At 39.6% G+C, this 13,723-nt stretch overlaps 2 protein-coding genes across 4 annotated transcripts in view; both read left to right on the top strand.

Annotated features, from left to right (window-relative positions):
* Positions 1 to 5,702, top strand: part of LOC100186111 (myotubularin-related protein 8-like) — a 9,114-nt gene extending 3,412 nt beyond the window's left edge. Inside the window, exons 7-13 of one of the 2 annotated variants that reach the window (XM_026837567.1) lie at positions 340 to 472; positions 968 to 1,077; positions 1,701 to 1,876; positions 2,241 to 2,441; positions 2,623 to 2,787; positions 3,557 to 3,726; positions 4,180 to 5,702. In XM_026837567.1, coding sequence (XP_026693368.1) covers positions 340 to 472; positions 968 to 1,077; positions 1,701 to 1,876; positions 2,241 to 2,441; positions 2,623 to 2,787; positions 3,557 to 3,726; positions 4,180 to 4,496 — 1,272 coding nt within the window. In that variant the 3' untranslated portion in view covers positions 4,497 to 5,702. Of the gene's footprint in view, positions 1 to 339; positions 473 to 967; positions 1,078 to 1,700; positions 1,877 to 2,240; positions 2,442 to 2,622; positions 2,788 to 3,556; positions 3,727 to 4,176 lie in introns of both variants that reach the window. The other variant, XM_009862610.3, reaches the window with a different exon arrangement.
* Positions 5,703 to 8,813: 3,111 nt separating this feature from the next.
* LOC113474047 (putative lysozyme-like protein) lies at positions 8,814 to 12,964 on the top strand. 2 transcript variants are annotated; one of them, XR_003396563.1, is made up of 6 exons: positions 8,814 to 8,930; positions 9,490 to 9,686; positions 10,089 to 10,424; positions 10,717 to 11,608; positions 11,943 to 12,387; positions 12,470 to 12,964. XR_003396563.1 is itself a non-coding variant. In XM_026837591.1 (4 exons), the coding sequence occupies exons 2-4, from the start codon at positions 9,503 to 9,505 to the stop codon at positions 11,619 to 11,621; spliced, it is 1,425 nt and encodes a 474-aa protein (XP_026693392.1). In that variant the 5' UTR covers positions 8,814 to 8,930; positions 9,490 to 9,502; the 3' UTR covers positions 11,622 to 11,755. The 2 variants fall into 2 exon arrangements, 1 of the variants encoding a protein (XP_026693392.1); XM_026837591.1 differs by lacking the exons at positions 11,943 to 12,387; positions 12,470 to 12,964 and having other exon boundaries at positions 10,717 to 11,755.
* The last annotated feature ends 759 nt before the right edge of the window (positions 12,965 to 13,723 follow it).

Here is a 13,723-nt window from a genome sequence, read left to right as displayed (position 1 = left end):
TTGCCCNNAAGGACACATACGCCCACAATGGTAGCAGCGACAGGCCTTGAACTCATTACCTAATGGGTACAGGCAGGCGCGCTAACCACTACGCCACGGCGCCTGGACAAACCTTTGCTGCAAATATGTTCAATGCATTAATCAGTAAACATTGAAACCAATAAATGACATTTGTTTTATATAAATATGCATCCAACGTCCCCCGGCATTTTAAATAGTTGTTCCCCTATAAGCATGGTACCGATGCAGTGATAGAAAGTGCTATTAATGTTTAAAAATGAATCAAATAATGTTTTAAAGCAGTGTTTCCCATTATAAAATTTATTATTCCACTTTCAGATAAATGCTGTTGCGAACCGAGCACAAGGAAAAGGATATGAGAACACTGATGTTTATGAAAATATAAAATATCTTTTCCTTGGTATTGATAACATTCATGTTATGCGAGCAAGTTTAAATAAATTACTTGAAGGTAAATATGAATATTAGGTTGATATTCTATATGGGAGAGGTCCTACAGTGAGGCATGCCATGGGACCTGGGATTTAGGCCAAACATTGTATATGCACATTCTATTCTATATGGGTGGTGTCCTACAGTGAGCCATGCCATGGGACCTGGGATTTGTACCAGAGTTGCCCATTACCCTACATTGTATATGCACATTCTATTCTATATGGGTGAGGTTCTACTGTGAGGCAAGCTATGGGACCTGAGATTTATACCAGAGTTGGCCCATTACCCCAACATTGTATATGCACATTCCATTCTATATGGGAGGTGTCCTACAGTGAGCCATGCCATGGGACCTGGGATTTATGCCAGAGTTGCCCATTACCCCAACATTGTATATGTACATTCTAGACAGCTGGGATATAGGCCAGAGTCCATACATTATATTTTCCATTGATATACTGGTCTGAGTTAATTGTAACTTAATGCTTACTAACCACCCCCCCATTCACAGCATGCGAAGACACGACGTGTAGCATGTCCACTTGGTTGGAAGCTGTTAACAGCAGTGGTTGGTTGCGTCATGTTCATAATGTATTACAAGTTTCAAGGTTTATTGCCCAGGTATTCTACACTGGTAATACAACTAAACCAAACATATTGTTTATAACTATGAATTTATAGCATGTTATTTATTGGTTTAATTTGTTAGTGGTTTGACAGAGTAACGTATACAGGGTTCAAGGCTCACTGTAACCACTTGCGTGATTTGACTTCTGATTCCCTTTACCAGTATATATGTACATACAAACACATATTCTTCACCCAAATCCTATCTGTGTTGTTATATTTGTGTATGTTTCCTTCATAGTATGTTATTGACAATAACACAGATAATATTAATTGAATGTCAAATAGACAGGAAACAACATTGAGTGGCAGTCAATAAACATGCTATGAATGAAACACAAACAAATAGCAACGCACATACAAATTAAAAATAAGGTCAAATAAATATAAGAAGGTGGGGAAAGATGATACCCTTTTAGGTTTAGCACATAATATCCAAATACCCTTATTATGTTTTAAACAATTAATAATGGTCTATGGGAGTTGTGATCATACGGCTTTATATTTCTTTGTTTACTACTAAAAGGGACAAGAAAATAGAATGATAAGGTGTCCCATTTTTCCCCACCCTACCATACATATATATAAGTGTATTATCACATGTATATTCAATACAGGCTGTGGGAGTGGAGGGACGGAGTGTGTTAGTGCATTGTAGTGACGGATGGGATAGAACGGCTCAAACTTGTGCATTGTCCTCTATTATGCTCAACGCACATTACCGAACCATAGATGGATTCCTGGCACTCATACAGAAGGAATGGCTCCACTTTGGACATAAGTTTACTCACAGGTACAAATACCTATATGACACTGTATGGATCATAGTTTTTGTACAAAAAATATGACATTGCAACGCCAACAGTACTGCATTGTGGCACAGGGGTTTTCACCTATGAACCCGAGGTAAATGGATCAAGACTCCATGCTGCCACCATTGTAGGCCTATTCTTGGACAATATGCTTAAATTAGTTGCTCTCACCCAGAAGAACTAATGGTTTTTAAGCATATAGACAAAAGGAAAAAACAAGTGCTCCAAAAGTTACATAATGCACTTAAATAAAACAATTGTTTTATAACAACTGTCAAAACCCCGTAGCGCGATGATAAATAAGTTAGTTTAATTCTTTTTATAATCACGATCAATATCCTCTAGGTGTGGTCACATAGATGGAGATGGGAGAGAAACCTCACCCGTGTTCACGCAATTCATAGACGCTGTGTGGCAACTCATGCGTATCTTCCCATGTGACTTTCAATTCAATGAAACATTATTATTCGATCTTCACGATCACGTGTATTCGTGTCAGTTTGGAACTTTCTTAGGGAATTGTGCAAAGGAGAGACAAGAGTACAGGTATATAGTAGAGTGGGGAAGATGGGACATCTTTAGCACTACCTTTATCCCGGAGGTTACTGGTTCAAGGGTCTTAGCTGCTACCTTTGTTGGTGTATAAGTCCTTGGGAAAGATACTTAACGGCAATTGGTCCAACCCGGTGGTCACTGTTAGGTTGTACAAAGTGTATTTTATCCACAGTTTAGCAGCACGTACTTACTCACTTTGGGGATGGATGATGAAACGAACAAACACTTACATCAACCCACTGTATAAAGCAGCCATGCAAAACACACAGGATGATCACTTGCTACTCCCACCAACCACCCCACACTTTGTGAGGTTCTGGGTGAAAATGTACAACAGGTTTGTTTGTTATATCTTTATGAGTGGGAACTTGAGTGACTTATCCATGGTTGCCACTCCCATGCCAACAGTCGAGTTGTTGAAGCTATTGCAGTGTGTGGATAAGCAGACATGACTTTTGGTTGGTTTGGTCATTTATATTCTCATGGGTGGGAACTTGAGTGACTCATCCATGGTTGCCACTTCCATGCCCACAGTTGAGTTGCTGAAGCTATTGCACTGTATGGATAAGCAGACATGACTTTTGGTTGGTTTGGTCATTTATATCATCATGGGTGGGAACTTGAGTGACTCATCCATGGTTGCCACTCTCATGCCCACAGTTGAGTTGCTGAAGATATTGCAGTGTGTGGATAAGCAGACATGAATTTTGGTTGGTTTGGTCATTTATATCCTCATGGGTGGGAACTTGAGTGACTCATCCATGGTTGCCACTCTCATGCCCACAGTTGAGTTGCTGAAGCTATTGCAGTGTGTGGATAAGCAGGCATGACTTTTGGTTGGTTTGGTTATTTTTGGGTGAATATGCAGGTTACAATTTTAAATTTAGAAGCATAAGGTTGAGGGTTGTACTATATAGTTAAGGAGTTAAAAACTACTGGTCCTCTATCGATGTTCTAAGTTCTATTACATCAAGACACCTTTAGGACTTTAAGACTTGGGCCAGGGTTGGCATATTACTACTGTTTAAGTCATTTTTGTCTTGGATCATGGACACTAAATTTAAAATTTCCTAATTATAAAGTTTATAATTTCCAATCATTTTCAGACACAACAGGGGGCTTCTACCAAGACAAAACCCCATGCACAGTGTTGCCAACTTTAAAAATAAAACTGATGAACTAAAGAACAAGGTGTTGGAATTAAAACGCCAAAAACGGCAACTGGAAACACAACTTGGCATTGTTTCAGACCCTACACCAATGGAACTTGTTAAAGGTGGTTATAACTTAAAAGGGTTTACTTTAATATTCATTCCTTCAAATGTGATTAAGTTAGGAGAATTAATTAGGTTAGGAGAACTTTTAGGTTTAAAGGTTGGGGTTTAAATTGTTTAGGGCTCTGAGTGTAGCGGTCATTAGCTGGCATTTGTATTCCATGCAAAATAACAGACACTTAAATTGTAATCGTGTCCTTACAGCTTTTCAGAGCGATGTTCATTGTACAAAAAACTCAATATGGAAATATGGGGTGTTATGTGCTGACAGTATCCATCCTACCCACAGTTCAAATAATGCTGAAAAACCCTGACAATTAGTTTAAATTTTTAAGGACAAAACTTACTGCACTTGTTGCTAAAACAGCGTAACATTACAAGTCTTAGGATAAAACCATCACAAAGTTTCTACCTTATCTTACTCCACACTAACTTAATATTTCCACCAACAGCAGCGTCAACGCCACAGATGCATCAACACTTGATTCCCTCCCCTCTCAAAGACGAGGAACGAACCACCAGCCAACCAGATCTCATCCAACTTAAGGATCCACAACCAACTATAATGAACCATACCCCACAACCAGAACCACCAAAACGTGAACCCTCCCCCACCAAACCGACGCAGCCCATACAGCCCTCTACAGACCTTGCTGTGGTTTTTACTGCCGGGGAATCACCTGATGAATTAGAACACTCTTTGGCAGTCTTGATCGTGGACGAAGTCAAACATGGAGATCTTATATCTGACGCAACAAAGTTAGCTGAATAATTTAGAAGTTATAGATTTTAGCAGCAGATCTGTATAATAGGTCTCAGGTACCGCACAAATACAGCCTAATGCACTGAGACGGTTAATTTGATAGGAAATATATTCTGGATATACAAAATATATGTGAATGTGACCCCATACCAACCTACTGAGGGTGGGGAAAGGTAGTAACAGACCAAGTGTTAATGTGACACCTTCTATGCTGTTCCACCTTGTTGCAATAATCCATCTTATACTTTGTAACCCATATGTTTAGCATTTAATACGAGACCAGTACTACATGTCAAGTTGAACATATCTGTCTTGGGAATTAAAACTAATTTCTGGCAGACATTCAAAGTGATTTTTATTCTTATGTGAAGCATACTTTACTACATTAGTTGATTCGTAACTTGTATTATATACAAGTCTGTTATTGGTAAAGGGATTGTCGTTACTAAGTTACAATTATCATGTATAGATGTATTACATAATAGACACCCAAAACTGTTGGCATCATCAGTGCTTGTTAAATACTGGGTAGACTTGGTGAAACATCTGCTATATTATAATAGGTCTATACTTGATAACTGTAGAAATTATGATTCATATATTCCCTTATGTATGTTCAAACGCATCGATGTGCCAAAATGGACATGATCTTAAATGTAAATTATTGATGGTTACATAAGTTGCACTATTATTGAATCAAAATTAATATACATATAGGCGCCAAACTTTATAAATTGCAGGGGATGCAGTGCTTGCTTTGCACATTGTATTTTTGGTTGTTTACTGATCAAAATTAAAAGTATAAGTACCTGCTTCCTTGCTACCCCATGTTTGGCGCTTATGCATGATAATAGCCAATTCTAATTCATTTCATTGATTAAGTGCGAATGCAAACATATGGTATTAAGCTTCTATTTAAACTGGTATAGTGTATGTTGTTTATACCATTTACTGGTTCAGTGTTCGTAATTTATCCGTAATTCGCCAGTACACGCTTTGTTCTTTATCAGACCAAATTTCAAATGAAAAATGATTGACATCTTAATGAACAGTGATGATATTTCAACCAGCATGAGGTTATGAACAGCATGCACTTTAACTAATTTGTTTAAGTAGAAAAAACTTTAAAACTTTGCGATGCATTTTGTTCCAATACATGTAATGTTACGCTGTTTTAGCAACAAGTGCAATAAATTTTGTCCTTGAAAATTTAAACTATCTGTGAGTCTTTGTTAAAACAGTATGAACTGTGAGTAAGATGGATACCAATAGCACATAATTTATTTTACACATTAGCTACACACTTTATAGTAGTAGTATTGAGGAGAGAAGAATGAAAACATGAACCGCATGAACTATCCTACTATATGTTATTATTGTGTACTGAGCATAACAAGTAGAATGAAGAAACAAATGGATTTTACAAACGGCCTTGAAGTACATCCCCTTTTTGATAAGGGAAAGCAGGGTTTAGTTATAAACTCATATCACCGTTTAAAATCTCTTGCACCAAGATGAACCCTTCACACACACACACGCATAGTTAGGGCCTATGCTATACTACACGGCCTCTAGACACACATATCACCTACAAAATCACTTCACGCCCCCAAATTAATCCTTGAATTTGAGCTAATTTTAATAGGTTGGAAACACTGTTGTTGGAAGTTAATAAGCTGGAAACACTGTTGTTGGGGATCCACATGTTAGCGCATGGTTAATAGTTATTTCAAAACTGAGTAAGGTCGTGTATGCTGACTAATGCAAGCAATGATTGTTATCAGCGTGCGTATAACTGGTATGTTACCTCTTATAGTTATTGCAGCATTGTGTAGTATTATGGGTGAGGTATTGCCCCGTTAGAGAAAGAATACGAACTGATAATTAAACCAGTAAACCTAGAAACACAAAAGGTGTACAGAACTTGCCGTATTATGTATTTCACAGTAACTGTTGAGTTGCATTTCACAGCAACTGTTTTGACAAGTGGCTAGCGTCTTAAAAAAACAATTCCGAGTAAAAATGACAACAGGCCAAAGGTGCGAATTTGTCGTCACAAATTACGTCTGTGACGTCACTCAAACAGTTCCATAAAGCGCGAGCGTTCTAACCAGGTGCGCGATGTCGCGGCAGCTATTGTTACGTCACACTCAATCATTGTTATGCGACCCATGGGTTTACGATTTCAAGAATGGACGCTTTAGACGCCGCCCTCTAGCGCAGTGTCATTAACAGGACTCGTAAACATCCGTACAGCAGTAAAAACCAGTTTAACTGGTTCACGAAACTGCAAGCGCATTTTTAACTTTTTCTGCAGCAAGTCACGCCCTTACAAGGTACGGGACACAGGCTATGCACGGTATGAATAATATGCAATGAAATGCCACGATGAATGACGATTTGTAGTGTTTCTTTAATACAGAACCAAAACATACTTTTATTTTAAATAACATAACGTGTAAATTATGGGTATTGTTAATTTATTTTTCTTGCTGTATAAAGTTCGTCAAGCCCTGCCCTACCGTATAAAGTACATTGAACACCCGTGCTATAAAAGACTACCGTTTTCCGGCCACGCGGGGTGAAAGAAAGGTACATTACATTTACATTTATTCCTGCTAATGTGTATGTATATATAAGCCCCTAAAAATATCTATATAAGTCAACCGTCGCCATGCAAAAGGGTATGCACAAAACTCGCTCAACCCGCTTAACCACATCCAACTTCAGACTTAACCCGCTTTGTTACCGCTACTACATAAGGGTGGGGGAAGGTGGGACAACTTTTCGTTCTATTTTCTCGCCCCATTTGGTAATACACAAAGAACATTTAAATAAGTACAAACCGTTTTCTCACGACTTCCATGGACCGTTGTTAATTGTTTAAAACACGATCAGAATATTTGAATATCATGTGCTTAAGGTGTCCCGTCTTCCCCCACAGTACTCTTTGACTTATTAAGATTGCAGATAATTTGCAATACATATAAACGGCCAACTATTCCCTTCTATAGTGTAGGTGAGATGGTTAACGTATAAGGTGATATGATGTATGTTTTAATTCTCTTTTATTGTTCCATTTGGTAGTAAACAAAAAGTATTTACAGAATTATATATAACCGTATCCTCACAACTGCAAAAGGCGTTGTTAATTTTTAAAAACACGATTAATAAATATGGGACGTAATGTGCTGACGATATCCGTCTTACCCCACTGTGTCGTAGAATAGCGCATAATATAAGTCAGTAATCAATAGCCCTTGCACTCTCTTACAACAGTGGTCCGTTTCTTAAAATTGCGATCCCGAATTTCAAGTACAAGGCGTCGCCCTTGGGGTGTCATATTTCGGCCTGGTTTCCTCGTACTTGTAAACCAAATAACCGCTGTTCCAGCGAGGCTATTTCCTGCGCAAAGGTGTCATCTTATGTTGCAGCATAATTGTGATATTATCTTTCGGTGTCATAATATTTATATTGAAATAATCGGTTGCTCCATATATGCGAGAAAAAACACAGCAACTAAAAATGTTCAAGCGACAAAGCGCCTTCGCTATTGTATTGTGATTGAATGAATGTAGTCATTGTGGCATTAGTTTTTGGTCAAAGACAAATTGATCCAAATGACCTCACGTCAAATCGCGGTCACGGTGAATTGTCTTGGTAAATTAAGATCGAATCCACCCTTTAATAATTGCGGCCAAACGCCAGTCGCCTATATCGTCGTGCCGCCCAAACACCCCAGCGGAAATCACGATTAAATTGAAAAGCTTAAATTCATGAATAACCTTCAATTCCAAACGGAAATGTCGTCACAGCAGGCACAGGAACACGAGTAAATTCCAATTAGAGTTAATGACAGTTCGTACCAAGGCTACGAAAGTTGTGCCATCACGGATTATAACCCGTGGACATAATTGCCAAGGCCAAGTAACGAGTTTACTAATGGTATCCTTATTGGACCGTAACCTAGGTTTATGAGTATGTAGCTGTATGCATGTTAATATTACAAATCTAAACACAGCAATTTAAACTTTGCGTTACAATACTAAAGTTCTTAGAGTCGAAATCGGACTAAGCCGTTTTCCGGTCCCGTGTTATTTTTTCTGTTGCTTGAACTGCGAGGAATGCATTGACTTACTGTCAAAGCACCTAACGTACGGCGACCTTCTAATGGTAACATAAAATAAACCAAATGCCTGGAGCTACGTTCGTTTGAAAGCTGCCCGGTCACGCAATTATCGGAAGAGGCGCGGGTAAAGAACTGGTTAACTGGCACAGAGCTATCTAAACTAGCAAGATGCCCGCGGCCAGGTCGCTGGACTTGCAGATACCACATAAAAGGACACATCCCTGAACACATGAGTATCACATCTCAGTTGTATTATTGAGCGCCTTGTTCCAACCACAGAAGAGTAGAAGACTCAGAGCAAGAATCAAAAACCGGTGAGTTAAAGTTAGAATCGACTCTAGTATGTGGACCTGAGATTTATACATGTGAAGTATATAGCATCAGCTGTAGTGTAACTGGTTCTACAGTTTTGGATTTACGTATAAGTTTGACGCTGTGTGAAATAGAAGTAATGTTAACCTATATATTAGTAAATCCGGCTAATGCAATTCTGTTATATTTATTATTGCGTTGCGCCGTTTCTCAGCGTCTTTAGATTGTAAATTGGATGGTCTCTGTAAAAGCAGCGAGACTGTTTTATTTCAAACCACGTGCGTGCCATTTCTCCATAGATATAAGATATACAGCTGTGGTTGTAAGAGGCGCTCGAATATTTCTGTTTAGTTTCAGGCAACGGGTTCAAACTTTAAACGAAAAGGATAAAACTTGTCACTATTTTGTCTTCCCAAAGTATAAAGGTCTATGTAGTTCCGTTTAATCTTGTGCAACCAATGCGACTCGCATAGGATATTAATATAATGTTTGTTGTAAAATCGCAAACACAAGTGTTTAAGTATTTTCTACTTGTAAACTTATTTCTATTCTCTCCTACAGCGATCAATACAAAATGAGAGGCATTGTGCTTATCGCTGTGTTATGTGGGGTGAGTCTGGTTCGTGCCAGTATCGGGACCCGTCAACCCGAAGAAATGAATGAGGAAGCTTTAATGAAATTGGCTGAGATTTCCCAACAACTTGAAAGCTCGATGTACAACTTGACAAGAACCCCAACCGATCTCCCAATCGGATCGGGTAAGTGAAAATTTTATTAAAAGACTAAAATCTTAATTTCGACACCACCTCATATAAACTGCCGTAGATTAATATTTGGGATGATTTTAAATTACAGCCCAATATGAGATCAATTTAAGGGCAGTTTAGCAAAAAGCGGCATGATAAGCCATATTGAATTTCACACCACTGTTAGAAGTATACGGGTACTACTAACCTCGTACTTGCCAGCATAAAATAAGAAAATTTATATTCATGTAAACACCAACTATAAAACTAAGTTTTTTTTGCTGGGTAGCATTCTTGAAATTTTTTTAACATATAAATTAGCGCATCGAAAGTCACTATGAATTTCGTAGTTTTATTTTCAGTGACGTAACTACCTGTAATATAAAACATATGTTAACTTCTTGTATTTTACAGCTTGTCTGCTTTCTTCTGACTGTGGTACTTTCTTCGATTGCATCAACATGGTTGATACCGCAAACGATTACATGACCACCACTGGCCACATGAACGAGCAGGAGACAATCTTCAGCAAAGCCAACATCCGAGGCAAAGAATGCGCCATGAACCAACAGAAGATCTTCGAGACCATGCCACAAGAAGAAGCTTTGCAGCTTATCCAAGAGGCTCTTGAGGAACTCGACTTTTTCCTTGGCACATACGATGACGTCGGTCTCAATCTCCGTGAGCAAGTCGGAACAGCCAGCTTCAACTTCACCAACGGCATTGCTTTGCCAGCTGCCAGAGCTTCAAGTAAGTTTGTTATCTTTAACAGTATTGGTTAATCCTCTTTGGTTATTGGTATATTGTAAATTACGACCACTGCTGGTATATTATAAACAATTACCAACAATCTTTCTAAGTCACGAGGATACGGTTTTATAATTCTTTGAATTTTGTTTGTTTACTACTAAATTGGTCGGCAAAATAGAATGAAAACGTGTCCCATCTCCCCCCCACCCTGCTACATGTTCCAATAACAATAAGGTGCTAAAAAGTATAAGAAATATTGTATGACATTAAACATTACTTTACTTTGTTTTAGCTACCGCCGCAACAAATGCCATTTCGCCTTTATTCCTGATCTTGGCTCTCCGTGGATCTGGATCTTCATCCCTGACATCCGGTAACTCCGCTCTTCTTCTCATCGCCTTGATGTCCCAACAACAACAAGGAACAACAGGCACCGGTACCGGCACCAGCAGCAATGCTCTTTCCAACCCATTCTTGCTCTACACTCTGCTCGGAAACCAAGGAACCTCTTCCAGCGGCAGCAACAACAACATTCTCCTCTACTCGTTGCTTTTGTCTCCAGGTGGTTTGGGAGGACAAGCATCAACAACCGTCGATCCAGTCACCGGACAGCCAATCCCAGCAACAAACAACTTCCTTTCAAACCCACTTCTCCTCTACAGTTTGTTGGGACAAAATAGCGGTTCGTCGTCTACAGGAGGTTTGGACACAACCACTCTTTTGTTGTTGACCATGAGCGGAGGTTTGGGAGGATCTGGCACTGGTACCGGATCAACTGGTGGTTTGGGAGGCAGCGGTGGACTCTCCAGCATTCTTCCACTTCTTCTTTTGTCCGGCAACAGCAGCTTGGGAGGTGGTTCATCTAACAGTCTCTTGCCTCTTCTTTTGTTGAGCGGAGGTGGTCTTGGAGGACAAACAACAACAATTGACCCCGTCACCGGTCAACCAGTGCCATCTACATCATCAAGCATGAACAGTTTGTTGCCACTTCTTCTTCTCGGAAACCAAGGATCATCTGGAAGCAGCACCGGCGGTTTGGACACAACCACACTTTTGTTGCTTGACCATGAGCGGAGGTTTGGGAGGATCTGGAACTGGATCAACTGGTGGTTTGGGAGGCAGCGGTGGACTCTCCAGCATTCTTCCACTTCTTCTTTTGTCCGGCAACAGCAGCTTATTGGGAGGTGGTTCATCTAGCAACAGTCTCTTGCCTCTTCTTTTGTTGAGCGGAGGTGGTCTTGGAGGACAAACAACAACAATTGACCCAGTCACCGGTCAACCAGTGCCATCTACATCATCAAGCATGAGCAGTTTGTTGCCACTTCTTCTTCTCGGAAACCAAGGATCATCTGGAAGCAGCACCGGTGGTTTGGACACAACCACACTTTTGTTGCTTACCATGAGCGGAGGTTTGGGAGGATCTGGAACTGGAGGTCAACTGGTGGTTTGGGAGGCAGCGGTGGACTCTCCAGCATTCTCCCACTTCTTCTTTTGTCCGGCAACAGCAGCTTTTGGGAGGTGGTTCATCTAGCAACAGTCTCTTGCCTCTTCTTTTGTTGAGCGGAGGTGGTCTTGGAGGACAAACAACAACAATTGACCCAGTCACCGGTCAACCAGTGCCATCTACATCATCAAGCATGAGCAGTTTGTTGCCACTTCTTCTTCTCGGAAACCAAGGATCATCTGGAAGCAGCACCGGTGGTTTGGACACAACCACACTTTTGTTGCTTACCATGAGCGGAGGTTTGGGAGGATCTGGAACTGGAATCAACTGGTGGTTTGGGAGGCAGCGGTGGACTCTCCAGCATTCTCCCTCTTCTTCTTTTGTCCGGCAACAGCAGCTTGGGAGGTGGTTCATCTAGCAACAGTCTCTTGCCTCTTCTTTTGTTGAGCGGAGGTGGTCTTGGAGGACAAACAACAACAACCATTGATCCCGTCACCGGACTTCCAGTCCATCGACAATGTAAGTATACAACAAATCTATTCTCTGCTTTCGAAACATTAAAGTAACGTTTATTAAATATAACACGTTTATTCTTTTACAGCTAACAGCATGCAGCAGCTTCTTCCACTTCTTCTGTTGACACAAAACCAAGGAACATCATCAACAGGAAGCAACAACAACAGCTTGCTTATGATCCTTCTGTTGTCTTTCATGCAACAACAACCAGCCCAGCAAACCGGTTTATCGACTGGTTCCCTAATTGGTTAAAATTTTATTTCCAACATTTTAATTTATGGCCGATAATATGTCAATTAGATTTTCGATTCGTGCGTTGTAAATTATCTTACCCTAAATCATAATTTACTCTTAAAGACTACCGAGTTCTCGTCTCCTACAAAAATGCCAAACATATATTGGAACCCAGACCTTAAGAGGTGCCACGCTAAATTGACATGATGTCTTTTTACGCAGAGGGATACAAGTTTGGTTATTTTTGCCTTCAACCTTTTATTCATTCCTTTTTTGTATTGTTCGCGTTTGTAACTTGCGCTTTTATGTCTAAAAGCAATGGAAATAAAACATTTATTTTACAGTACCTGTTTGGTAGTATATATATATATATATATACGGCAAGAGAGTTTAGTTGAAACAGGCGCGTCTCTAGTCTAGGCAATAAATTTAAATTTACGCGCGTAAAATGCAGTTTATTCGGGAACAATCGAGATTGTTGTTAAACAATAATCATTGTTTTGAAACAATCGTAATAGTAAACAAGGGTTTAATTGGTTTGGTTTAGTAGCCTATACTGCACGTGTTTGGCTAATATTTAAAAGTTTGGCCTCGTTCTGTGGTTATAACTCTGATGCATATCTGCCACAATCCCGATAGGAATAAAATGTGTTTAGTAAAAAGTTTATTGGTTTTATAACTTTATGTTGTCGTAAATCAAAGTTAACATGGCGACTCTAAGTAGGTGAGGTATTTGTGGTATGTGTTACGCCAACGAACGTGTATTATACAAACAAGTTAACCCAATGGCGATATTGTTAGAAAGCATTGCGGTACCTGCAAAGTCACAAGACTGCTTAGGGAATATAGCCTGCAGTGTACAACATTCAAAATTTGTCTACCTAGATTAGTTTGCATAAAAAGATCTACATAAAACAATTTTAGAAAAAGTCAGTTGTAGGCTATTTCCTTTTCTACTCCTTCAACTGCAATCAACGAACTTACGTTCTTTACTAATAAGCGCCTTGTAACAATTAATCTGTGTTTTCGACGGTCAATTGGTTTACCGTGCGAGAAGCCAAAGGCAGTCTGTTAGTAGTCGTTGTTTTGTACAGCAAGCGCATAC

The sequence above is a fragment of the Ciona intestinalis genome, chromosome 14, assembly GCF_000224145.3.
Source record: "Ciona intestinalis chromosome 14, KH, whole genome shotgun sequence".
Classification (NCBI taxonomy): domain Eukaryota; kingdom Metazoa; phylum Chordata; class Ascidiacea; order Phlebobranchia; family Cionidae; genus Ciona; species Ciona intestinalis.
The sequence above is the reverse complement of the archived record's forward strand: the minus strand, read 5'-3'. Positions and strand labels throughout refer to the sequence as shown.

Coding starts and splice junctions, on each gene's coding strand:
- LOC113474047 (XM_026837591.1), top strand. CDS start 9,503: ATGAGAGGCATTGTGCTTATCGCTGTGTTATGTGGGGTGAGTCTGGTT. Junction 9,687..10,088: donor CGATCTCCCAATCGGATCGG/GTAAGTGAAAAT, acceptor TGTATTTTACAG/CTTGTCTGCTTTCTTCTGAC. Junction 10,425..10,716: donor GCCAGCTGCCAGAGCTTCAA/GTAAGTTTGTTA, acceptor ACTTTGTTTTAG/CTACCGCCGCAACAAATGCC.